This window comes from Perognathus longimembris, chromosome 17, assembly GCF_023159225.1.
Source record: "Perognathus longimembris pacificus isolate PPM17 chromosome 17, ASM2315922v1, whole genome shotgun sequence".
In the NCBI taxonomy this organism is placed as follows: domain Eukaryota; kingdom Metazoa; phylum Chordata; class Mammalia; order Rodentia; family Heteromyidae; genus Perognathus; species Perognathus longimembris.
Genome location: NC_063177.1, coordinates 52017476 through 52043724, shown reverse-complemented (window position 1 = coordinate 52043724; position 26249 = coordinate 52017476). Strand labels below are relative to the sequence as shown.

General features: G+C 44.9%; 1 protein-coding gene across 1 annotated transcript; it reads left to right on the top strand.

Moving 5' to 3' along the window:
- The first annotated feature begins 5324 nt into the window (after positions 1-5324).
- Sumo2 (small ubiquitin like modifier 2) lies at positions 5325-19760 on the top strand. Its single transcript, XM_048366177.1, has 4 exons — positions 5325-5482; positions 7024-7155; positions 14581-14652; positions 19067-19760. The coding sequence occupies exons 1-4, from the start codon at positions 5462-5464 to the stop codon at positions 19127-19129; spliced, it is 288 nt and encodes a 95-aa protein (XP_048222134.1). The 5' UTR covers positions 5325-5461; the 3' UTR covers positions 19130-19760.
- The last annotated feature ends 6489 nt before the right edge of the window (positions 19761-26249 follow it).

Sequence of the window (26249 nt, the reverse complement as noted above, 5' to 3'; positions counted from 1 at the left end):
ATTATTATTATTTTTGGCCAGTCCTGGGGCTTGGACTCAGGGCCTGAGCACTGTCCCTGGCTTCTTTTTGCTCAAGGCTAGCACTCTGCCACTTGAGCCACAGCGCCACTTCTGGCCGTTTTCTAGATATGTGGTGCTGGAGAATCGAACCCAGGGCTTCATGTATAGGAGGCGAGCTCTCTTGCCACTAGGCCATATTCCCAGCCCAAGTTGTTATTTTGGTACTGGTCCAAGTGTTAACTTTTGTGCATTCTGATTCATCCTATTTTTACCATCTACTTACAATATCAATTGTGGATATTTAACTAGGATATTAGGTGTTTAATTAGGCTTGTCCCGCCGTTTTTTGGGGGGAGGGGGTGTCGTAGGACTTGAACTCAGGGCCAGAGCCAGGGCACTGTCCCTGAGTTTTTGTGTTCAAGGCTAGTGCTCTACTACTTTGAGCCACAGCTCCACTTTTGGTTTCTGGGTTTCATTGAAGATAAGAATCTCAGGGGCTTTCCTGCTAGGGCTGGCTTTGAACCCTGGTCTTCAGATCTCAGTCTCCTAAGTATCTAGGATTACAGGCATGAGCCAATGCCCAGCCTGCCAAAAATTTAAATTCACCTTTCATAGTATAAACTTTTCTTAACCAGGCACCAGTGGGTCCTAGCTACTCAGGACACTGAGATCTGAGGATCATGATTCAAAGCTAGCATAGGTAAGAAAGTCCATGAGACTCATTATCTCCTAATTATCCACCAGAAAACCAGACGTAGAGCTGCTGCTCAAAGAACTGAAGTGCTTGTCTTGAGAAAAAGAGCTCAGAGACAGTGCCCAGGCCCTGCGTTCAAAACTCACAACCAGCCAAAAACAAACACATAAACCTTTCCATTGCATAACAACCATCATGTTTATTCCTTTACTCAGCAGCTGAGATCTGAGGTTCAAAGCTAGCCAAGGCTGGAAAGTACATGAAACCTTTATTTCCTGTTAACCAGCAAAAAAGTTAGAAGTGGAGTTATGGCTCAGCTGGTAGAGCACCAGCCTGAAGGGAAAATCTAAGGGATAGCACCCAGGGCCTGAGCAATGTCCTTGGGCCAAAATGCTCTGTAGCATTCTACCAGTGCTCTAGTGTTCTACTACTTGAGCCTCATCTTCACTGCCAGTTTTTCAGTGCTTATTTGAAGATGGATTTTCCTGCCTGAACTGGCTTCAAACCACAGTCCTTGGAGCTCAGCCTCTTGACTAGCTAAAATAAAAGGAGTGAGCCACTTGCTCCCTTTCCCATGCTGGTTTTGTTACTATGGTTCTGTGGTCTAATTTGAAATATGTTATTGTAAACAGGTCTCAAGATATCAAAACACAGTAAACAGCTAAGAGAACACACAATGAGTGAAAAATGTATGAGAATATTAATAACAATAATATAGCAGAAGGTGCCATTGGTACATTGGACACAGATGAAAGGGAACTAAGCAACTTTGGGTGGGAATGGGAAGGAAGGAATGAGTGAAGGAGGGAACAGATTTTGCTAAACAAAAGGAATGTAATGTACATACTATGTAAAAAGGAGGAAGTGATTGTATTGTTAAAGATCACAGACTTCATAAGCTATGTAGAGTAGAATGAATCTCCATCACTGTGAAAGTTAAAATGTATATTGTGAAATATATGTAATAACTTAAACCCAATTAAAAAAATATGCTATTGTGATATGTCCTGGATTGCTCTTTCTGCTTAGGATTACTTTTGTTATTTGGGGTCTATTATATTTCCACATGCATTTTTGGATTGACTTTTCTTTTTCTGTGATGACTAACATTGGGGATTTTGATGAGTATTGCATTAAATCTGTGAATTACGTTCAGTTGTTAAGGAAGGAAAGTTTAATGTTATGTAGTGTGTGTGTGTGTGTGTGTGTGTGTGTGTGTGTGTGTGTGTACTGTACTGGAGCTTGAACTCAGAGCCTTGCACTGTCCCTTGGCTTTTCTCTTCAAGGCTTGTGTTCTATCACTTGAGCCGTACCTTCACTTCCATCATCTTTGACAGGTTTCGAAATACTAAGAAAGTTGGGAAAGCGTGCTGTGGCAACAAAAATGACCCAAGTTCAGCCTCCTGAGTAAGTAGGATTATAGGCATGAGCTACTGGTGCCCAACAAAGGGTTTACATAGGTGAAAACGAGCTAAAACTAGTGAATCTCCACCCAGTGCCTAGTACACGACAGTCGTCTGACAGTTGTTGGTTCTCTTATTTCTTCCATATATATATATATATATATATATATTTTTTTTTTTTTTTTTGGTGCAAGTATTAAGACTTGAACTCCGGGCCTCATCATACGCTGGCTTAGCATTTTTGCTCAAGGCTAATGCTCTACCATTTGAGACACACACACACATACACACCTTTTTTTTTTTTTTTTTTTTTTTTGGCTTTTTTGCCTGGCCTTCTTTAACTTCTTCACCAAGGAAAACTAGGAGAAACTCCACTCAAAGCTAAAAGTAAGATCTGAACTGGAGTAGATAGTTTTCACTGGTATTTAGATGATAGAATGGATAAGATTTGGAAACTGATGAAATGTAGTAAGTGGTGAAAGACTGGAGGAGATAATAATGTCCCCAGACTTTCTGGCTGGGAGTCGGGATTGTAATGTCGGCCATTTAGAGAAAGGATATGGATGAGGGAAAGGACAAATCAGGAAAAATAAAATCAAGATTTCAATTGAGATCTATTAAATATGAGATGCCTCTGAGACATCTGAATGGAGCAGCTCAGAAGTGAGAAGCTCAAAGCAAGATCTATATGAGAAATACACATTTGAGAATTATTTTTTTTTTGAACTCTGGGCCTGGGCCCTGTTCCTGAGCTCAAGGCTAGCTATAGGCAAGCTCAGCTCAAGGCTGAGCTCAAGGGCCAGCTCAAGGCTAGCACTTGAGCCGCAGTGTCACTTCCTTGAGAATTATTTTTTTTTAATGGTGTGGGGTGTTGGTGACTCACACCAATAATCCTAGCTACTCTGGAGGCTGAGATCTGAGGATCACAGTTTCAAACTCCTTTTTTTTTTATTTTTTTGCCAATCCTGGGGCTTGAACTCAGGGCCTGTCCCTGAGCTTCCTTTGCTCAAGGCTAGCACTCTACCACTTGAACCACATTCCCAGCCCTACTCTTCTTATTTTTATTTTTTGGTTGGTCATAGGGCTTGAACTCTGGGGCTAACACTCTACCACTTCCAGTTTTCTGGTGGTTAATTGGAGATAAGAGTCTCATGGACTTTCCTACCCAGGCTGGTTTTGAACTGGGGCCTCAGATCTCAGCCTCCTGAGTAGCTAGGATTACAGGTGCGAGCCACCAGCACCGGGCTGTACTCTTCTTATTTTTGTGGCAGTGTTTTTGCTCCAGGCTGGTGCTCTGACACTTGAGCCACAGCTCATTTTTTTTTCTTATTTATTGTCAAAGTGATGTACAGAGAGGTTAGTTTCATAAGCTAGGCCTTGGGTACATTTCTTGTACTGTTTGTTACCTCCTCCCTCCTCCCCTCCCCCCCCTTCCCAGCTCAGCTTTTTGATGGTTAATCTTAAGGATTTTCCTGCCCTGCCCCAGGTGGGTTTGAACCTAGAGATTCTCAGATCTCAGCCTCCTGAATAACTTAGGAAAGTCCTTGAGGCTTTTCTTTTTTTAATTTCCAATTAACCGCCAAAAAGCCAGAGCTGGAGCTGTGGTTACATGGTAGAGCACCCACTTCCAGCAGAATAAAACTGAGGATGTGCCCGGGCTCTGAGTCCAAGCCCCCCTCGCATTAGGCAAAATAAGTAAATAATAAATACAATCAATGGTCCGGGCAGTGATTGACATCACCCAGGGGATGTGCATAATGGGTCATTAAAAAGGGTCTGGAACAACAACCCCCCACTCCCCCAGGAGCCAGGAAGGGAAGGTGGAAGGAAGAAAAGAAATTCCTGGAGTGCTGGGTCAAAGGTCACAGGGCAGCCCGCTGGTGACTCGGCGGGAGTTCAGGGCGAGAGATCGGGGGCCAAGGTGACCTTGTGCAGGGCGGCTCCGCGGAAGGTTCCAGATCGCCGAGGGTGCCCGAGTGGGAGGCGACCCGTCGGGGACAGATGCCACCGACTTTTTTGTTAAAAAAAAAACAAAACTTTTTTTTCCAAGCTGTTGGACCCAGAACGGACTACTGAGTTCCGGTGGGAACATTCGGTCCTCGAGATTTGTTTTATCCAACCTCCCCCCCCCAACCCCCCAACGGTCACGCACACACACCTGTACAGGGGAGCGCGGGGACCCGGGGAGGGAGGCCTCAGAATGGAGGCCCCAGCTCCCAGCTCCTTACCCGAAGCCGGAGCTGTGTGTGTGCCCGGGTTCTGAGACTCGAACTCGGGGCCAGGATGCTGCTGGAGTTCCCGGGGGGGGGGGGGAGCCTTTTTCCTTCCTACCTGGATCCTCAGACCTGGGCTGCCGGGGGAGGCTGCGCTTACACGGGCCTTTTTATTCCGTGATGTACTGAGTTCTCTCTAAAGTGGGTTGTCCCGGAGCTGAGGAGGCTTGAACTCGCAGCCTAGGGGCGGGAAGAGGGGGGAGGGGGTCCGTCCCGGGTATTTTCCACCTCTGAGAGGATGCGAACCTCGGGGACTTTGCCCCCCCTGCCCAGGCCGGCTTCGATCCCTGGGAGCCCGGCGAGGGCTTCCTCCCGGCCCCCAGGCCCCGGCCTCCAGCCCGGGCGGTGCAGGATCGCTTGGAATGAACCAGGGGTTTACCCCGCGGGGCCTGCAGCCCCAGCCCAGCCCCGAGGGCAGCCCCTGGGCGGGGGTGGGGGAGCCTTACATCCCCAGGGCCCGGGTGAAGACGACTGAGAGGAAGTGTGATGGTGCTCTGAAAATCAGAGGGCTGCATCTGGCCCAAAGAACAAGAGGTTTTTTTTTGGTTTTGTTTTTCTTTTTTTCCTCCAGAATCTCTCGTCTGGGCTTTGATTTGGGCCCTGTCTTCCACGTCTAGTGGGTCTACCTTTCCCGGCCCGGGGGGCTCCAAGAGGGCAGCCTCGAGCCCCACTCGTCTTCGCCAAGGACCAGCTGGAAGCCATTTTGATTCTGCTCCACTAACAGAAGGAGGACAATACAGCCCCGCCCAGAGCCCAGGCGCGCCCCCGCGGCGGGCCGGGTGCGCGTGTCCGCGCCTCTTCCCGCCGACCCGGCGGGCGCCTGGCTCAGGCGGCGGCGGCGCGGGGCGGGGGGGTGGGGGTGGTTATGTAAGCGTTGCGCGCTCCCGCGAGGCGGGAGCCAATCGGAGGGCTCGGCGGCTCGTGCTCGCGCACGCAAGGTTGGGGGAGGGAGCGCATGACGTGCGCGCGCCCTCCGCGTCGTCCACCGCTGCCACCTCCTCCAGCCGCTGTGGTGCTGCCTGTGTGCTCGTTCGGTGCGGACCGGGGGCCTCTTTTGTGAAGCGGCATCTGAGGAGACTCCGGCGCTCGCGATGGCCGACGAAAAGCCCAAGGTGAGTTTGGCGTCCGGCTCTCGGCGTCGCCGCGCGGGGGAGGGGAACGCACGGGTCGGGAGCCGGCCCGAGCCCGCCGCGGGCTCCTCGCGCCTTCCCGGGCCCCCCACGGGGCCGCGGCTCCAGGCCCGGCGCTCCGCGCCATTTTCCTCCCTCCCTTCCTCCCGCCCGCGCGGGAGGAGGCCCCGCCGTCCTCCCCCCGCCCCCGGGCCTCCGAGCGCGCGCGCCGCGAGGCGGGCCGCCGGTCGCGGGCGCTCGCGGGCCCAATAGGCCCCGCGCGGGCTTCCCCGCCCGCCGGCGCGCGTGAGGAGGGCGTTGGGAGCGCGGAGCCCATCCTCGGCGTTGGCGGGAGTCCCGTCCGCGACGGCGCGGGGCTCCCCACTCGCCGCACCGGTCGCTGGCGGACCCCCCCCTACATCCCCCCCCCCACGCCGCGGCGGCCAATCGAGGGCCAGGGGACGAATCAATGAGCTGCTGCCGGGCCGGGAACCACGGGGCCGCGGCCCGCGGGACTCCCGAGGACCATTTCCCACTTGAGTGTGCTCCGGGGCGCGCGAGGGGGAGGGGCGGCGGCCCGCCCCGGGGTGTCAACGATCCCCGAACCCGGGGGCGGCCAGGTGGTTTGGAGAAGTTGGAGGTTGAGGCTGGAGCGGAGACTCGGCGGGGGCAGAACTTCTGAACCAGGGTTTCTGAGGCCACCAAACGGCTTCTCGGCGGACCTGGGGTGGGGGGGGAAACACGCAGCCAAGGGGCACGCGGGAACCCCACTAATTGAGGTTGCTTTGACGCCCTCCCCCACGCTCGCCATCACTCTCTGGACCGATTTAGGGGCTGCGGAATTCCTTGATGAACTTGAGATTGGGTTGAAATCTACAAAGACTTGGGGAGAAAACCCTGTTTGACTCACAACAGCCAGGGAAAGGGAGAACTCAGATCTTTTTAACCAAGAATATGCAAAATGGAGCTGCTGAGAGTGAGTACTAGGTAGTGGTGGTCCATAGAGGAGTTTTTTTTTTAATTACTATGTAGATTAAAATTTTTAAGCAAGGGCTGCTAACTTTTTAGTAATAGTGATGAGTTTTGAATTGCGAGTTGTGGCGGTCTCGTGTATCCTTCCTTCCTCCCTCCCTCACCCCCATTCAGTTTCAGTTTGTGTTCTTTATATCACTTTGAAAAGAGAAAGGATACTTACTCTTTGGGGGCAAAGATTTTTTGGCAGTAACAGAAAACATGCCATTTGACGAAATTTTGAGCCTTTGGAGAATTATTTCAGTTAAATGGGATGAAACCCACCTTTTACAAGTGTTAGTTTTGACGTAGATAGTATCTCATGAAGGCTTTTCTGTTCTTGAGACAGCTCTAATTGTGTTGCTGGATTTCTCATCTCAGATTGATTTCAGCGGCTGAAAACAGCTGTGTGCTGGTTTTATCGTGCAGCTTGAGAAACCTGTTGATTTCTGAGGCAACTTGGGCGGCTGCTGTTTTAAAAGGTGTTTGTATTTTACATTTTCCGAATTATACTTTTATTTTTCTCTCAACAGGAAGGAGTCAAGACTGAGAACAACGATCATATTAATTTGAAGGTGGCGGGGCAGGATGGTTCTGTGGTGCAGTTTAAGATTAAGAGGCATACACCACTTAGTAAACTAATGAAAGCCTATTGTGAACGACAGGTGAGGAATTAATATGTGTACTTTCATTTAATATGTCTGTTAAAAAAACTTATTTTCTTGAGACTCAGAAACTAGATTAGCATAATATTCCAATGACTTTGTGGTACAATGAATATATGCCTATATGCCAGTTTTATTGTATACTTGATATATAGATTCCTCATAAAAACCTTAGGATTGTTTGATTAGAATTGTTTGATCCTAGTACAATTCCAGGAGTGTTATAAGACTTGGTAATAAACTCCCAAATAAAAGTAATTTTACTTTAATAAGAAAATAAGAGTGAGCTTGGTTAAAAAAACTTGTTAGCTTTTTATAAGTACTTAAAATTGTCAGAACACTTTTCTTTTCTTTTTTTTTTTTTTTTTGGCTAGTCCTGGGGCTTGGACTCAGGGCCTGAGCACTGTCCCTGGCTTCCTTTTGCTCAAGGCTAGCACTCTGCCACTTGAGCCACAGCGCCACTTCTGGCCATTTTCTGTATATGTGATGCTGGGGAATTGAACCCAGGGCCTCATGTATATGAGGCAGGCACTCTTGCCACTAGGCCATATCCCCAGCCCCTGTCAGAACACTTATTTTGAGTATTTTAACTAGTTTGGAAATTTAATAGGAGTTTTAGGACAGCAGGTTTTCTGAAACATGGATTGTGAAATTCAACATTTTTTTTTTAATTGGTCTTGGAGCTTAAGCTAGGGCCTGGGCTCCTTTAGCTCTTCCTTTCCTGGCTTTGAAGCACAACCTTCAGAGCTCAGCATCCTGAGTAGGTATGACTACCAGGCTTGAGCCACCAGTGTCTTGCAACATTCAACTGTTTTCTTTCTTTTTTTTGATCGATATTGGGCTTGAACTAGGCCTAGGCACTGTCCCTGAGCCAGTTTTCTGGTGGTTAATTGGAGATGAGTCTTGAGCCACAGTTCCTAGCTTTTGGGTGGTGATTAATTGGATTTTCCTGCCCAGGCTAGCTTTGAACTGCAATCCTCAGATCTCAGCCTCCTGTGTAGCTAGGATTACAGGCATAAGCCTATAGCACAATATCAGAGGTCATATTTTATTTGCTTATTTTGTATGCCAGTCCTAGAGCTTGAACTCATGGCTAGTAAGCTGCCCCTGAGCTTTTACAAACCTCAAGGTTGGTGGTACTCTACTTGAGGCACAGCTCCACTTCTGTGGTTTTGTGTGTGTGTGTGTAATTGAAGGTAAAAAAAAAAATCTCACAGACCTGGTGGTTCATGCCTGTAATCCTAGCTACTCAGGAGGCTGAGATCTGAAAATCATGGTTCAGAGCTAGTCTGGACAGGAAAGTCCGTGAGGCTCTTCCCCAATTAACCACCAGAAAACCGAAAGTGGCCCTGAGGCTCAAGTGGTGAAGGTCTAGCCTTGAGCTGAAGAGCTCAGGGACAGCTCTCAGACTCAGAGTTCAAGCCCCCCACAACATACAAAAACAAAAAACCCAACCCTCACACTTTCTTGTCTGGGCTGGCTTTAAAGTGCACTTCTCAGATCGCTGCCTCTTGAGTAGCTAGGACTATAGGTGTGAGCCACTTGGTGCCCAAGTCAAATAATTATTGTTTTGTGTATGATGTTGGAGATTAAACCCAGATTCTCTGCATACTAGGTACATACATGTTCTACCACCGAGCTATATTCCTACTGCCAGAGACCCAGCCCCCAAAACTTAAAATCTTGCTAGACATTTTTGGTCACAGCTGGAGCTCAATTGAATGAACAACACCTCTGCTTCTGGCTTGTTGGTGCTCACTTGGCAATGAGTCTCCAAATTTAGCTGAGTCGGTGACTCACATCTATAATCCTAGCAACCCAGGAAGATGAGATGTGAGGATCTGAAGCCAGCCTGGTGGAAAGTCTGAGAGACTTTTTTTTTTTTTTTCCAGTCCTGGGGCTTGGACTCAGGGCCTGAACACTGTCCCTGGCTTCTTTTTGCTCAAGGCTAGCACTGTACCACTTGAGCCACAGCGCCACTTGTGGCCATTTTCTTTATACGTGGTGCTGAGGAATCGAACCCAGGGCTTCATGTATGCAAGACAAGTACTCTTCCACTAGGCCATACTCCCAGCCCCTGAGAGACTCTTACTGCCACTAAAATACCAAAAAAACTCAAAATCGAGCTATAGCTCAAGTAGTAAGTGCACTAGCCATTAGCAAAAGAAGCTCATAGTGCCCAGGGTGTGTGTTTGTGCACGCTCTCCCCCCTTCCCTCTTTCCCCCCTCCCTCCCCCTCTCTCCCTCTTACTCTCTCTCCCCCACCTCCCCCTTTCCCTCCTCCTCCCCAAATATGCCTGGACTGGCTTTGAGCCTCCAGCCTCAGATCTCAGCCTCCTGAGTAGCTAGGATTGTTGGCATGAGCCACTCTTTCTGTCACATTGTGACTGTTAAACACATTGTATCCATATCGAATCCTCTCTATCTCTCTCTTACTATCTCTCCCCTTTGTCAAACAAGTTCAATAGGTTTCATTGTTCTTTTCATACATGCAAATAAACTTACTGTTCATTATTTACTGTGTTCTTTAGCCCTCCCCATTTGATACCATTTTTTTTTTTTTGGCCAGTCCTGGGCCTTGGACTCAGGGCCTGAGCACTGTCCCTGGCTTCTTCCCGCTCAAGGCTAGCACTCTGCCACTTGAGCCACAGCGCCGCTTCTGGCCGTTTTCTGTATATGTGGTGCTGGGGAATCGAACCTAGGGCCTCGTGTATCCGAGGCAGGCACTCTTGCCACTAGGCTATATCACCAGCCCCATTTGATAACCATTTTTGAGATGGGGTTCTGCTTTGCCTTTTGTACTGGCCTGTGCTATTTGTTTTTGCCAGTCCTGAAGCTTGAACTCAGCGCCTGAGCACTGTCCCTGGCTTCTTTTTGTTCAAGGCTAGTACTCTACCACTTGGCCACTTCCAGTTTTTTTCTGTTTATGTGGTGCTGGGATTTTCATGTATGCTAGGCAAGCACTCTGCTGCTAGGCAAGCACTACCACTAGGCCATATTCCTAGCCCCTGCTCTTAAGCTATTGTGATCAAGACTAGTACTCTACCACTGAGCCACACATCCACTTTTGGCTTTTTGGTGGTTGATTGGAGAAAAAGTTTCATGAACTTTCTTGCTCAGGCTGGCCTTAAACCATGATTCTCAGATCTTAACCACCTTAAGTAGCTGGGATTATAGGCATGAGCTACCAGTGCTCAGGCTTACATTACATAGTCTTACTGAGCTAGATAATTACATGCCTTGGAAATATTTTTACTAGGAAGGAGGCTTAGTGGTAGAGTGCTTGCCTAGTGTGCATGGAGCCCTGGGTTGGATTCTCAGCACCACATAAACAGAAAAGGCCGGAAGTGGTGCTGTGGCTCAAGCAATAGAGTGCTAGCCTGGAGCAAAAAGGAGCCAGGGACAGTGCTCAGACTCTTGAGTTCAAGCTCCAGGACTGGCCAAAAAATATACTGCTCTTGCTCGGTTATATGTTAGAGCCATCTTTTCAGTGTTTGTATCATACCCAGCCCTTCTGGTTCTTGCTAGTTAATCAGATAAGAGTAAGGATTTAAAGGACTTTCATTTAAAGGAAAAAAAAAAAAAAGATGGTGCTGGAAATATGGTTTGGTAGAGTACCTAGCATTCAGGAAGCCCTGGGCTTTACTGGTCAGTACCACATAAACAGAAAAGGCCAGAAGTGGCACTGGCTCTGGTAATAGAATGATAGCATTGAGCAAAAGAAGCTCAAGAACAGTGCTCATGCCTTGAGTACTAGCTCTAGGTTGAAACCAGGTGCTTGTGGTCCACACCTATACTCCCATCTCTTTGATCCATGTTACATTGACATTACCAATAGACAGAATGAGAGAAGGGTCAGGCATGAAGATGTCTATGATTGGCTGTTAGCAGATAACACTTTTTTCAGGGCACCAGTGACTCATTGCCTGTAATCTTAGCTTCCTAAGAAGCTGAGATCTGAGGATCACAGTTTGAAAGCAGCCTGGGCAGGAAAGTCCATGAGACTTTTTTGGGTGTGTGGGGGGGGGGGGGTATAGATCATGGGCTTGAACTCAGGACCTGGGCTCTGTCCCTGAGTTTTTTTATTTTTGCTATACCATTTGAGCCACAGCACCACTTCTTGCTTTTTTTTTTTTTTTTTCCTGTTTAAGTGGTACCGAGGAATCGAGCCCAGGGCTTCATACATGCTAGGCAAACACTCTTATCATTAAGCCACCTTCCCAGCTCTGTGAGACTCTTTATATCTAATAAATTACCAAAAGAATTCAGAAGTGGAGTTGTGGCTCAAGTAATAGAGTGCCAGTCTTGAGCAAAAAAGTAAGAGACAGTGTCTAGGTCCTAAGTTCAAACTGCAGTCCCAGCACACAAAAAATGCAATTATTAACATGGCATTGAGTTATTTGCATAATCACAAATTTTAGTGTCGTGAACAGTGATTTGAAGTTATCTCACCTGCTTAACCATAGGTATTGCTTGTAGTTTTTCAAGGAAAGGTTTGGTGTGGAAGTGCAATGTATTAATCATTTAAGGTCATTGTGGCGGGGGGGAGGGGGGGCTCTGGGGATGTGGCTTAGTAGTAGAGTGTTTGCCTAGCATGCATGAACCTCTGGGTTAGATTCCTGAGAACCACATAAACAGAAAAGGCTGGAAGTGGTGCTGTGGCTCAAGTGGTAGAGTGCTGGTCTTGAGCAAAAGAAGCTCAGGGATAGTCCCCAGGCTCCCTGAGTTCAAGCCCCCCGGCATGGACCCCAAAAAAGTCATCTTTGCAGTAGTGAGTTAGGGCCTCACTCTTGCTGAGGAGGTACTCTGTCACTTGACTGCACCCCTCCAGCCCTTTTTATTTTGGATGCTTTTGAAGTAGGATCTCATTCCTTGGCAGACCTAGATGGTATCTTTCTGTAACTGGGATGTCAGATATGAGCCATCATACCCAACTTTTTCAGTTGGGATCTCTTGCCTTTTTTTTTTTTTTTTTTTTTGCCAGTCCTGGGCCTTGGACTCAGGGCCTGAGCACTGTCCCTGGCTTCCTTTTGCTCAAGGCTAGCACTCTGCCACTTGAGCCACAGCGCCACTTCTGGCCGTTTTCTGTATATGTGGTGCTCTCTTGCTACTAGGCCATATTCCCAGCCCCCCTGCCGGTTTTTTGTGTTTTGTTTTGTTTTGCCAGTCGTGGGGCTTGGACTCAGGGCCTGAGCACTGTCCCTGGCTTCTTCTTGCTCAAGGCTAGCACTCTGCCACTTGAGCCACAGCGCCACTTCTGGCCATTTTCTGTATATGTGGTGCTGGGGAATCGAACCCAGGGCCTCTTGTATAGGAGGCAAGCACTCTTGCCACTAGGCCATATCCCCAGCCCTCTCTTGCCTGTTTTATAGAAGAATTTTACAGGAAAGCAATATGATCTTCTTATTATGGGTAGATTTGAACATATTCAGTGTTACCTTATTCAAGGAGAAAGGTCTCATACAAATGTGTAATTAGCATTTGCTTTCAGTATTCTTAGAAACTGAGGTGAGTTTTCTGTGAAGTTGATATTTAATAAGAGTTTATGTACAGTTGTCCTTTATAATTTGAAATGATAACAGGAATCAGTTTGTTTCCTTGTCTGCATTTGCTTGTCATTAACAGCTTTTCTCTCCCCTACTTTCCCTTTGTCAGGTAAGTAATACTTTATAAGTGAAATGTAGTTTTGCAGAAGGGCATATTTAAACTGATCATTTCTTTAATGTCAGTATAAATACAGTTAGAAACCAAACAGTATAATTTCTTTTTCAATATAAATTTATTTATTCTTGTTGTTCCTGGGCCTTGAACTCAGGCCCTGGGTGCTGCCCCTGAACCTCTTTGTGCTCAAGGCTAGTGTTCTACCTACCACTTAAGCCACAGTGTCCTTTTTGGCCTTTTTGAGTAGTTTATTGGAGATTAAACTCTCATGGGGACTTTACTGCCTGGGCTGGCTTCAAACCTTGGTCCTCAGATCTCAGCCTCCTAGGTAGCTAGGATTACAGGTGTGAGCCACCGGAGTTTTGTTTTGTAATAGTTTTTGTCCAGGTTCTAGTGACTTGTGCCTATAATTTTAGCTACTCAAGACTGAGAGTTGGGTGCTGGTGACTCTGGCCTGTAGTCTTAGATACTCTGGAGGCTAGGATCTGATGAGTGGTTTGAAGCCAGCCTATGCAAAAAAAAGTTCATGAGACTGTTATCTCTAATAAGCCGCTCAGAAAAAGCAGGTAATGGTGATGTGGCTCAAGTGATAGATTGCTAGCCTTTAGCTTGAGCAAAAGAAACTGCAGACAGTGCCCAGACCCTTAATTCAAGCCCCAGGACTTCCCCTCCCCAACACCCCCCCCCCCAAAAAAAAAAAAAGAAAAAAGAATTGAGGTCTGAATTTCACAATTCAAGGTCATTGGGACAGAAAACAGTGAGACTTATCTCCAATTAACCAACAAAAAGTGAAAAGTGGAGAAATGACTTAAATGGTAAAGCTCCAGCCTTGAGCAAGAAAGTCAAGTGAGAGCAATGGTCCCAAGTTTGTTCCCAATAATAAAAACAAGAAAAAGCAAAGTATGATTTCATGTATGTTGCTGTAGTGTCATCCTGTCTATTTATCAGCACCTACTGTGTAAGGGATGTAGGGCTAAGCCAGACAGATAACCTGTGCCTCCCCCTCCATGTTGTGGATTATTAAACCCAGCCAGCTGGTTCTATAGGGAAGTTTTAAGGACTAACAGTTTAATTGCCTGTTTTCTAGGCAAAAATGTCTTGCCAAGGGGCTGGGGATATGGCCTAGTGGCAAGAATGCTTGCCTTGTATACATGAGGCCCTGGGTTCGATTCCCCAGCACCACATATACAGAAAATGGCCAGAAGTGGCGCTGTGGCTCAAGTGGCAGAGTGCTAGCCTTGAGCAAGAAGAAGCCAGGGACGGTGCTTAGGCCCTGAGTCCAAGCCCCAGAACTGGCCAAAAACAAAATAAAACAAAACAAAAATGTCTTGACAAGTCCAAGGGGTAAAAAATATATTTGACAATATGGGGGATGAAATTGCATAGTAATAAGGACTGGCAAAATTTTATTTCAATCATATCCTTTTAAAGCATGGTGGTAGAATTTTTCTCCTTTCGGGAGGTCTATATTTTGTTTTCTAATTCTGGGCTACAATACTGGGATACCAAATTAAGGCCCTGCATATATGAAGTAAATTACCATTATTCCAGCCAATTTACTTAATGTCCAAACTTTGTACTTTTGAGAAATCTCCAAGTTTTTCCACACATTGAAGTGGTAACATATTGATGATTTTTTTTTTGATGATGACTCTTTTTTTATTATCTCAGTATATCCACTGGGTAAATATACACATTTTTATTTAAATGGAGTTCTTATTTCTTGATAATACTTTGTTTTGTTTTTGCTTTTAAACTTTTTAGGGTTTATCGATGAGGCAGATCAGATTCCGATTTGATGGGCAGCCAATCAATGAAACAGACACACCTGCACAGGTAAAAATGTATACTAATTAGGAAATTGTGCTTTAGTTTTTTTTTTTTTTTTAACTGTCTGAATTTGTGAAGTGTTAGATGTTGACATGTAGTTCTTAAGAGATGGAGTTATGTGAACTGTGGCCAAAAGAGGACAGAATGGAAGGAGTAGGAGTAAATTCAGGAAATGCCAAACAGTTTATCCAGGAGAGGGAATAATGTATTTACTTAATAATCTACCCCATTGGTATTAGTATCATTTGGAAAAATAAATTAAAACTCAGGTTTACTACTTCAGTGTCACTTCCTCTTGTTTTTCTTGCTATACAGCCCTTGTTCATGCCTAGGGTTCTCTCTCTCAGGTAACTGTTTGGCTGTTAACCTTATTTTAGCTTGTTATGCGGGAGTAAATTTGCCTTTGTTTATCCTTAGATCCAACTGTTAGTCTTATATAGCTTATAGTTTAAGATTGACAAAAAGGTCTAGACAATAGGCAAATTTTCAAATCCTTACTAAAAAGATGGTGTCCCAGTCTGGTGCTGGTGGCTCATACCTGTAATTCTAGCTCCTCTGGAGTCTGAGATCTGAAACTTTAATTTCTTTTTTTTTTTTTTTTTTTTTTTTTGGCCAGTCCTGGGCCTTGGACTCAGGGTCTGAGCACTCTCCCTGGCTTCTTCCCGCTCAAGGCTAGCACTCTGCCACTTGAGCCACAGCGCCGCTTCTGGCCGTTTTCTGTATATGTGGTGCTGGGGAATCGAACCTAGGGCCTCGTGTATCCGAGGCAGGCACTCTTGCCACTAGGCTATATCCCCAGCCCCTAATTTCTTAACATATTACTGCAGTTTGTTGTCTGGACATCTATGTTACAAGCTGTGTGTGTGTGTGTCTGTCTGTCTGTCTGTCTGTCTGTCTGTCTGTGTGTGTCAGTGTGTCAGTTTTGGGGCTTGAACTCAGGTCTGGGCGCTGTCCCTGAGCTTTTTTGCTTAATGCTGGTGCTCTACCACTTTGAGCCACAGCTCCACTTCGGTGTTCTGGTGGCTAATTGGAGATGAGTGTCTCAGACTTTCCTTCCCTGGGCTGGCTTCAAACCAAGGTCCTCAGACTCAGATCTCAGCCTCATGAGTAGCTAGGATTATAGGTATAAACTACTGGCCACCCAGCTTGTTTTGTTTTGGTTTTTTTTTCTTTTGAACTATTTTAACTGCGTTTAATAATTCCAGTCTTGGAGAAAAGTTACTGACAGGCGTCTTAAGTCCTTTATATTATACTACTGAATTTTATTTTAATTGTCCAATAAAAAACAGATAAATACAGCATTTGTAAAGTAGCACATCCAGATGCAGGTATATTGATAAAGCTTCAGATTTGACATGCCTTAGTATTCAGAAGAATATTTTGAAGGAATTTCCATTGGTGACAGTCTCCATGCAGCAACTGTATTTTGTAGCCACCAAGAGCTGCAAAATTACCTTCCCCAGATAAGTGGGGGAAATTTTGTCTGTTTAGATGGGGTATTTACGTTTCACTGTAAAACAGTTTCAATATGCAAATGTACCTTGAGACATTGTAAAATGTTCAAACTGAAATTAATTTAAATTTTATTTTAGGTTATAGTTTAATGATTTTAGATTACCCTCATCAGTAATAGGATTGATGGCCTCTATCAGCCCTTATTTTATTTAACTTTGATGCCAGTACTGGGGGCTTGAACTGACGCCTGGACATGGTCCCTTGTTCAGTCCTAGAGTTTGAAATCAGTGCCTGAGTGCTGTCTTTCGATTTTTTTTTTTTATACAGACTGCCCCCTTGAGCCACAGTTCCTCTGGTGTTTTGGTGGCTAATTGGAGAAAAGAGTTATTAATAACAGTCTTATGGACTATACTTGCCTATGCTAGTTTCAAACTCATTTCCAGATCTCACCCTTCTGGCACCTGCGGGGGAAACGGGGGACGGGGGGGGTGTTTTGCCTGTTCTGGGCTTGAACTTTAGATTTGGGCATTATCCCTGAGCTTCTTTTGCTCAAGGTTAGCACTCTTATCATTTGAGCCACAGTGTCGCTTCTGGCTTTTTGAGTTGTTTTTTGGAGATAAGGGTCACATGACTTACTGCTCAAGCTGGCTTTGAACCAAGATCCCCATATCTCAGCCTCCTGAGTAACTAGGATTGCAGGCATGAGCCCCTGGTGCCCAGCTAGGAAGTCAGTTCTAAACACTTGCTTGTACTCTGGTGCCTAGAGGTAACCAGTTTTGTGCATAAGGGAAAATTAACATACATCTATACATGCATACACCTTTTACACATAAACTTACAGAAAAAAACCCCAGAAGTAATACTATAAGCTGTTCATCTCCTAGTTCTTAGCCTAAAGTGTCGTATTTCATGTATCAGTTTATAGTATTTCATATCTGAATTTCTATTCCAGTGTTGTACTTTTTCCTCTTCTTTTTTTTTTGAGATAGGATGTCACTGAAACTGGCAGACTGAACTTTTGGTTCCTGGTTGCTGATATTACAGGCATGCACAATTCCTGCTGTAGGAAATGTCTTCCTAAGTTGGGCACCAGTGGCCCGTGCCTGTTAATACTAAGTACTTGGGAGGCTGAAATCTGAATAGTATAGTTTAAAGCCAGACCAGTCAGGAAAGTCCATGGGACTCTTATCTCCAATTAATCATCAAAACCAGAATTGGAGCTGTAGATTAAAGTGGTAGTGATAGTATGCTAGACTTTTGCAAAAAAGCTCAGGTGCAGGTTGGGAATGTGACTTAGTGGTAGAGCACTTGGCCTAGCATGCACGAAGCCCTGGGTTGGATTCCTCGGTATCACATGGGCAGAAAAAGCTGGAAGTAGCGCTAGCCTTTAGCAGAGGAAGTTCAAGTTCAGTGCCCAGGCCCTGAGTTCAAGCCCTATGACCAACAAAAAAGAGGGGGGAAAAACATTGCTAAATTCAAACCGTATCATAGTACAGTCTTGCACACATCACTCTTTAGTGAGCATTCTTTTTCTGCCAGTACTGGGGTTTGAATTCAGGGTCTGGTGCTTGCTAGGCAAGTAGTCTCACTTGCCATGTCCCAGCCCCTTTTGCCTTATTTTTCTGTTAGTCTAATTTTTTGGATGCTCTGACCTGGATTACAGTCTTTGTACTTAGGCTTCCTACTTATGTCTCCTGTAGAGCTGACATGGCAGGTGTGTCCTAGTACTCCCAATTTATTGATTGAGATGGGTGTCTAGTTATATGGCGTATAACTTAGATCATCCTGTTTTTTGTTTTTTTTTAATTTGCTGTCCTGGGGCTTGAACTCAGGGCCTGAGCGCTGTCCCTGGCTTCTTTTTGCTCAAGGGTAGCACTCTACTGCTTGAGTCACAGCACCACTTCTGGCTTTTTCTTTTTTTGCCAGTCTTTTTCTTTTTTTTCTTTTTTTTTTTTTTTTGGCCAGTCCTGGGCCTTGGACTCAGGGCCTGAGCACTGTCCCTGGCTTCTTCCCGCTCAAGGCTAGCACTCTGCCACTTGAGCCACAGCGCCGCTTCTGGCCGTTTTTTCTGTATATATGTGGTGCTGGGGAATCGAACCTAGGGCCTCGTGTATCCGAGGCAGGCACTCTTGCCACTAGGCTATATCCCCAGCCCTTTTTTGCCAGTCTTGGGCCTTGGACTCAGGGCCTGAGCACTGTCTCTGGCTTCTCTTTGCTCAAGGCTAGCCACTTGAGCCGCAGTGCCACTTGTGGCTGTTTTCTTTTATATGTGGTGCTGGGGAATCGAACCCAGGGCTTCATGTATTCGAATCAAGCACTCTTGCCACTAGGCCATATTCCCAGCTCCATCCTGATTTCTTGAGTAGCCAGAATCATAGGCAAGAACCATTGTACCTGAGAGTGAGAGTTTGACCTTGGGGCTTGAACTCAGGGCCTGGGCCCTGTTCCTTGAGCTTTTCTGTTCAAGACTGTAGCACTCTACCACTTGACACAGCTCCACTTCTATTTTTGGTGGTTAATTGGAAATAAGAATGTTAGGGATTTTCCTTCCCTTGGCTTCTGTTGAACTGGGATCCTCAGATCTCAGCCTCCGTTGTAGAGAGATTACCGACATGAAGCACTGGTATCTGGCTTTCCTTCCTCCCCATCCCCCTTTCTTTGAGACAAGGCTTATATTATGTCCCAGGCTGGACTTTAATCATATCCTCCTATCTTTCTCCCATGGTGCTGGGAATACAGGTGACTGCCATTTTACAATAAAAGCACTCTCTACCACTAGGCCATATTCCCAGCCCGTGACTGCCATTTTACTAGCTTGTATTAAACTGTTGTTACATCAGTAATGAACTCTGGAATTGAGTAGAATTTTTGTATACTTTCCAAAGTATTTAAGTCTGAAAACACAAAGATTTAAAGAATTCAGTGATCTTAATTCTGAATTTTGTTCTTTCTTTTTTTATGCTAGTTGGAAATGGAGGATGAAGATACAATTGATGTGTTCCAGCAGCAGACAGGAGGTGTCTACTAAGAAAGGGAACCTGCTACTTTGCTCCAGAACTTTGTTCTTATAGACCAAGAATACATTCTTAATTAGAAAACTGCAATTTGGTTCCACCACATCCTGACTACTACAGTATAGTTTTCTCTATTCTTTCATTTTTCCCCTTCCCCATTCCTTTATTGTACATAAAGTAACTGGTGTATGTGCACAAGCATATTGCTTTTCTTTTTTCTTTTTCTTTTCCTTTTTTTTAAAGAAAAACCTAAATGGCCAATGGTATATTTTGATTGACATCAAATGGAGATGGGATGGGGAAAAATACTGGTTCTGTGAAAATATCCCCCTTCTCCATTAGTGGCATGCTCATTCAGCTTTTATCTTTATATTTCAGTAAGTTATTTTGCTCTCGCTGTTTTAACAAAAAAAGAAAAAAACAACAAAAATCCTTGCATACCTTGTTTGATTGGAGAATTTTAATGTTTTCATTTATCATTGTAAAACCAAGGACAATTTTATAACTTTTTTGTACGTAGCTGTTACATGTAGGGCAATCTGTCTTTAAGTAGGGGTAAATTACTCTTAAAAAAAAAGAATCCTAGATAGTTTTCCCTTCAAGTCAAGCGTCTTGTTGTTTAAATAAACTTCTTGTTTAAAATGAGCTGTTTTCTTTATTCCAAAGAATAAGATGAAACATAGAAAAAAAATGAATAAACCTGCTTAGAAGTACGATTTCACCAAAGTAAAGAACAACAAAGTTAAACAAATGTCTAGCTTGGGAATGCTTTAGGGGGGTCCTACAACTTTATAAGCAAAACATGTGGATCATGGTGGAGATCTACTGCAAGGTACTTTCTAGAACTATTGCCTGAATCGGGGTGTTGGGTAATGTAGGCACAGGTTGTAATTTTGTTTTCTCTGCTTATAAATCACCACTTGGGCTTCATTTTATCTAAAGATTAAATACACCCTAACCTAGCAAAAGTTTTATTCATAATTGACAGTTGTCGGGAGACAGAAAACCCAGCCTTAAAACATTAGGTATGGCTGCGAATGTGGTTAGTGGTGGAATGCTTGCCTAGCATGCGTGAAGCCTTGGGTGTGATTCCTCAGTACCGCATAAACAGGAAAAAAGCCCAGTAGTGTCCCTGTGGCTCAAGTAGAGTACTAGCCTTGAGCAAAACAAGCCCAGGGACTGGAAGCCCCTACCCCTCAAAGAAAAAGGAAAAAAATAGGTATGTAGAACACTACAATTTTAAGTAGCTGTATGGAGAAAAATAACAGTTCAATTTAATTGCTGTTTCAGAACTGGAGCTTGGATTTGAGCCTTAAACTCAACTAGTACTGTGCCACTTGAGCCAAACCTTGAGTTTTTGCTTTCTTTTTAGGTGGGGAGTAAGAGGATCCTGGGGATTGAACTTGGGGCCTAATCATTGTCACTGAACATTTTCTTTTGCTTTTCTTGGGGTTTGAACTCTGGGCCTAGGTGCTATCCCTGAGCTTTTTGTTCAAGGCTAGAGCTGTATCATTAGCTACAGTGCCACTCAACAGCTTTTTCTGAGTAGTTTACTGGAGATAGTCTCATGGACTTTTCTGCCCTGGCTGGCTTTGAACTATGATCCTCAGATCTCAGCCTCCTGATTACTTAGTATAGGATCACAGGCATAAACCATCACTCCTCTAAGAAGTTAGGCCTTTTGGCTTGTTACATGGGATTGGCTTCATACTAAGATTCCCAGATCCCAGCCTCCTGAGTAGGTAGGATGGGTTTGCACTGCTACCTCTGGCAGCAAAATTTAGAATTGAGATTGTGTCCAGATGGCTGTTTCTTGTATTCAGTATTGATTACTTAGGGTGGCCTGTTAAGATCAAGACTCCATATATATGTCTTAAAAATCAATGCTTTGGGCTGGGAATATGGCTTAGTGGCAAGAGTGCTTGCCTCCTATACATGAAGCCCTGTGTTCGATTCCCTTGCACCACATATATGGGAAACGGCCAGAAGTGGTACTGTGGCTCAAGTGTCAGAGTGCTAACCTTGAGCAAAAAGAAGCCAGGGACAGTGCTCAGGCCCTGAGGCAAGCTCCAGGGCTGGCCAAAAGTAAAAATAAAATTCACTGCTTTGTGGCAATACAGTTTTTATTTACAGTACTGGGGTTTGAATTCAGCTGTATTTGCTAGGAGTGTTTGTGTGTGTGTGTGTGTGTGTGTGTGTGTGTGTGTGTGTTTGCGTTGCGATAGCAGTGTCAATTTTTTTGCCCAGGCTAGCTTCTGTATTATAGTATTGGGACTTGGTTTATGTTATGCTCTCATTTAGCTTTATTACTCAAGGGTGAGTCACAGTTTCACTTCCTGCTTTTTGGTGGTTAATTGGAGATAAGAGTCTCAGAATTCCATGCTTGGGCTGGTTTTGAACTGCAACAGGTGCAAGCCACTGGTACCTGGCTGAAAGTTATTTTTTGAGAGTAGCCCAGGTTGGCTGAACTGTTGCTTGTCCTGCCTCATACTACTGAGTTACTGGGGTTACAGATAGTTTCCACCAATGTGTGGTAAGGTGGATAAGGTTTTTGCAGTGCTGGGCTGGATATCAAACCTGATTTATATCCTAAGCATGTGTTTTATGTTCAATAAAGGTAAACTAACGGGCTGGGGATATAGCCTAGTGGCAAAAGTGCCTGCCTCGGATACACGAGGTCCTAGGTTCGATTCCCCAGCACCACATATACAGAAAACGGCCAGAAGCGGCACTGTGGCTCAAGTGGCAGAGTGCTAGCCTTGAGCGGGAAGAAGCCAGGGACAGTGCTCAGGCCCTGAGTCCAAGGCCCAGGACTGGCCAAAAAAAAAAAAAAAAAAAAAAAAAAGGTAAACTAACTTGGGAGTAGCTAAGATTACAAGTGGAGCCAATTTCATTGTTATTAAAATGTATAGAGGGGTTACCATGAGTACAATTATAAGGAGTACAATTCTTTTGGGCAATGTCACCCTTTTGTTTTCCACTACTTTCCTCCTCCTTTTCCTGCCCACAGGTTGCATAGGTTTGTTTTTTATTTTGCCAGTCCTTGGGCTTGAACTCAGGGCCTGGGCACTGTTCCTGAGCTTTCTTTTGCTTAAGACTAGACTCTTACCACTTGAGCCGCAGTGCCACTTCCACCTTTTTCTGTGTATGTGGTACTGAGGAATCAAACCCAGGGCTTCATGCATGCTAGGCAAGCACTCTACCACTAAGCCACATTCCCAGCCTGCAGTATCTGTGTGTGTGTGTGTGTGTGTGTGTGTGCAATTTCCAGCTTTTTGGTGGTTAATTGGTAAGAGTCACTTTCGTGCTCTGGCTGGCTTTGAACTATAATCTTCAGATCTGGTGAGTAGATAAGATTACAGACTTGGTGCTCCAGCGTAAGTCACTTAGATTTTAAAATAAATGTTTAATATTAAATTGTGCCCTGGTCAACATAAGGAATAACATTCTTCAGGATTTTAATGATTCTTTGAAACCTCCATCAAAGGATATATCCACATGCTACTTCAGCATTCTGATTATAGGTGAGGAAAGTTCTATATGTAGCAAATTCATATGTGCCACAGACATTTTTCTAGAGGTTAGCTAGTGAAAAGAGTTATTCTAGGTGAAACATAATTAGAACAGGGCACATAAACAGCTTGGAATTTAATCTGTTATTTGGAATGTGGAGTGTGGTTTCCCTGTAAGTAGTGACATCTGACCACACGAGGTGGGTCATTTTAGAAATTTCTTCACCCTGTGGCTCTGGGTAGCTCTTAAGTCTAAGAATTGTCATATATGTTTCATATATATGTTGACTGGCTTACAAGTTACAGAATTTGGAATGCTAAAGAAAAAATCTCCCCACATCTTTCTAGGCCTATCTTTGTAAATTTGATTTTTTTTGTTGTTGTTATTTTGGTTTTTTTTGGCCAGTCCTGGGCCTTGGACTCAGGGCCTGAGCACTGTCCCTGGTTTCTTCCCACTCAAGGCTAGCACTCTGCCACTTGAGCCACAGCGTCGCTTCTGGCCGTTTTTCTGTATATGTGGTGCTGGGGAATCGAACCTAGGGCCTCGTGTATCCGAGGCAGGCACTCTTGCCACTAGGCCATATCCCCAGCCCTGTAAATTTGATTTTTAACAATTATTTTTGCAAAGGAAGTTAAATTCATCTCCAAAATAGCAATGCTGATTGAAGGTGATTTTTAAAAAAAAATTTTATTGTCAAACTGATGTACAGAGAGGTTACAGTTTCATACATTGGATACATTTCTTGTACTGTTTGTTACCTCCTCCTTCATTGCCCCCTCCCCCAAGGTGAATTTTTTTTTTAATTTTCTTGTTTTCCTTTAGTTAAGAAAAATACCCTAGGGCTGGGGATATGGCCTAGTGGCGAGAGAGCTTGCCTCATATACATGAGGCCCTGGGTTCAATTCCCCAGCACCACATATACAGAAAACGGCCAGAAGTGGCGCTGTGGTTCAAGTGGCAGAGTGCTAGCCTTGAGCAAAAAGGAAGCCCGGGACGGTGCTCAGGCCCTGAGTCCAAGGCCCAGGACTGGCAAAAAAAGAAAAGAAAAATACCCTAGAGGGTCTGGGAATGTGGCTTAGTGGTAGAGTGCTCGCCTAGCGTGCAGGAAGCCCTGGGTTCAATTCCTCAGCACCACATACACAGAAAGCTGCAAGTGGGTGCTGTGGTAGAGTGCTAGGCTGGAGCAAAAACAAGCCAGGAACAGGGTTCAGGCCCCTGAGTCCAAGCCCTAGGACTGTGCATATATGGCTTAGAATTGAGAGAAAAAGTGTAAAGCTAAGCCATGTACCTTTTTTTTCATGTGTATGCTGGTCCTGGGGCTTGAACTTGGGGTCTGGGCACTGTTTTTGTGCTCAAAGGGTATTTCTCTACCACTTGGAACCATAGCTCCATTTCCAGGCTTTTGCAGATGGAGATAAGAGTCTCTGTACTTTCCTGAGATCTGTTCAGATCTCAGTCTTATGAGTAGCTAGAATTATACTCATGAGCCACGGTGTCTGGCCAACCATGTAATCGTTAAGGCTTGGACTGAGGAGGAGAAAGATAATGTGAAACTAGAAGTTATGTTCATTTTAAGGGTGGGGGCATGGTTGGAGTGTTAAGAGGGCCTCCCAACTACACTCTAAACTCAAACCCTCGTACTGAAAAACCAACAAAAATTGAACTAGGGCAACCATTGCATTTACTTTAACTTTACAGAGATAGCTCAAGTGGTAGACTGCCAGCTACATAAACATAAGACCTGAAGTTCAAACCCTAGTCCTGGCAAAAAAAAATAAAATAAAAATTTGCAGGCTGGGAATATGGCCTAGTGGTAAAGTGCTCACCTCATATACATGAAGCCCCGGGTTTGATTCCTCAGCACCACATATATAGAAAAAGCCAGAAGTGGCGCTCTGGCTCAGGTACAGTGTTAGCCTTGAGCAAAAAGATGCTAGGGATAGTGCTCAGGCCCTGTGTTCAAGCCCCAGGCCTGACAAAAGAAAAGCTATCTTCCATATTTTATTTGTTTATTTTCAGTACTGGAATTTGAACACTGAGGTCCAAGCTTGCTAGGCTTTACCGCTTTTTTTGTTGTTGTTTCCTTGGTGGTGCTGAGGGTAGCAAGTGCTATATCACTGAGCTCCAAGCCATTAGGTTTTGTGTATGTGTGCATGTGCACTTGTGTGTACTGGTTCCTGGGGTTTGAACTAATCCTGACCACTGTCCCTGGACATTCTTTTGCTAAGTGGTAGGTAGGCCTACCACTTGGGCCACCATTTCACTTCCAGCTTTTTTTTTTTTTTTAAGTGATTCATTGGAAGTACTAATCACCCAGACTTTCCTATTTGAGCTGACTTTTTACTGCCATCCTTTAATCTCAGCTTTCTGAGTAGCTAGGATTACAGTCAGGGAGCCCCAGCATTCAGTACTTGTTTGTTTTGTTTTGTTTTTGCCAGTCTTGGGGCTTTAACTCAAGGCCTAGGCACTGTCCCTGAGCTTCTTTTGCTCACGGCTAGCACTCTACCACTTGAGCCACAGTGCTATTTCTGGCCTTTTCTGTGTATGTGGTACTGAGGAATTGAACCCAGGTCTTCATGCATGCTAGGCAAGCACTCTCCCAGTAAGCCACATTCCAGCCCTCTTGTTTCTTGAGATGGTCTCACTGTATAGCTCTAGCAAGCCCTGAACATGTGGTCCTTCTTTGTTTATGTGCAAATAAATTTCTAGGACTGTCTCTCCTAATAGCACACTTTGTCTTTTTTGGTGAAGACACAGCTAAAAAAAGGATGGACAGATGGATACTATATTTGGCTTTTAAAGTGATGGCCTTAGAATATATGTGAATATGGGTGATTAAATCACAAGTGCTACACTTAAGGGCCACTCACTGAGATTGGTATTAAGAAGTAATGTTTGAGGAGCTAGGAATGTGGCTTAGCAGTAGTGCTTGCCTAGCATGTATGAAGTCCTGGGTTCCATTCCTCAGCACCACATACACAGAAAAAGCTGGAAGTGGCGCTGTGGCTCAAGTGGCAGAGTGCTAGCCTTAAGTAAAAGGAAGCCAGGGACAGTGCTCAGGCTCTGAGTTCAAGCCCCAGGACTTGAAAAAAAAAAAAAAAGAAGGAGGAGGAAGAAGCAGCAGTAGAAGAAGGAGGAGGAGGAAGAGGAAAAAGAAGGAAAAGAAGAAGAAAGAGAATGTTTGAGTGGGGTGCCAGTGGTTCATTCCTGTAATTCTAGCTACTCGGAAGGCTGAGATCTGAGGATCAAAGTTCAAAGCCAACCTGGGCAGGAAAGTCGGTGAGACTCTTCTCCAATTAACCACCAGAAAACCGGAAGTGTGGCTGTGACAAGTGGTAGAGTACTAGCCTTGAGCTGAAGACCTCAGGGACAGGGTCCAGGCCCAGAGTTCAAGCCCCACCACCAAACAAACAAAAAACGAAGTAATGTTTGTAGAAATTCTTCTCATTAGACCACAAATTAGTTTAGCCACTTAACCAAGTTATAAAGCACATGACTACCATTTTCCTTTACTAATGAGACAGAATGGATTAGTAAAGGTTAGAGCATATACATTAAGCTAGGGTTGAAGCATATCTTAGTGCTAGAGTTAGCATATGAGGGTTCCTGTATTTGGTCTAC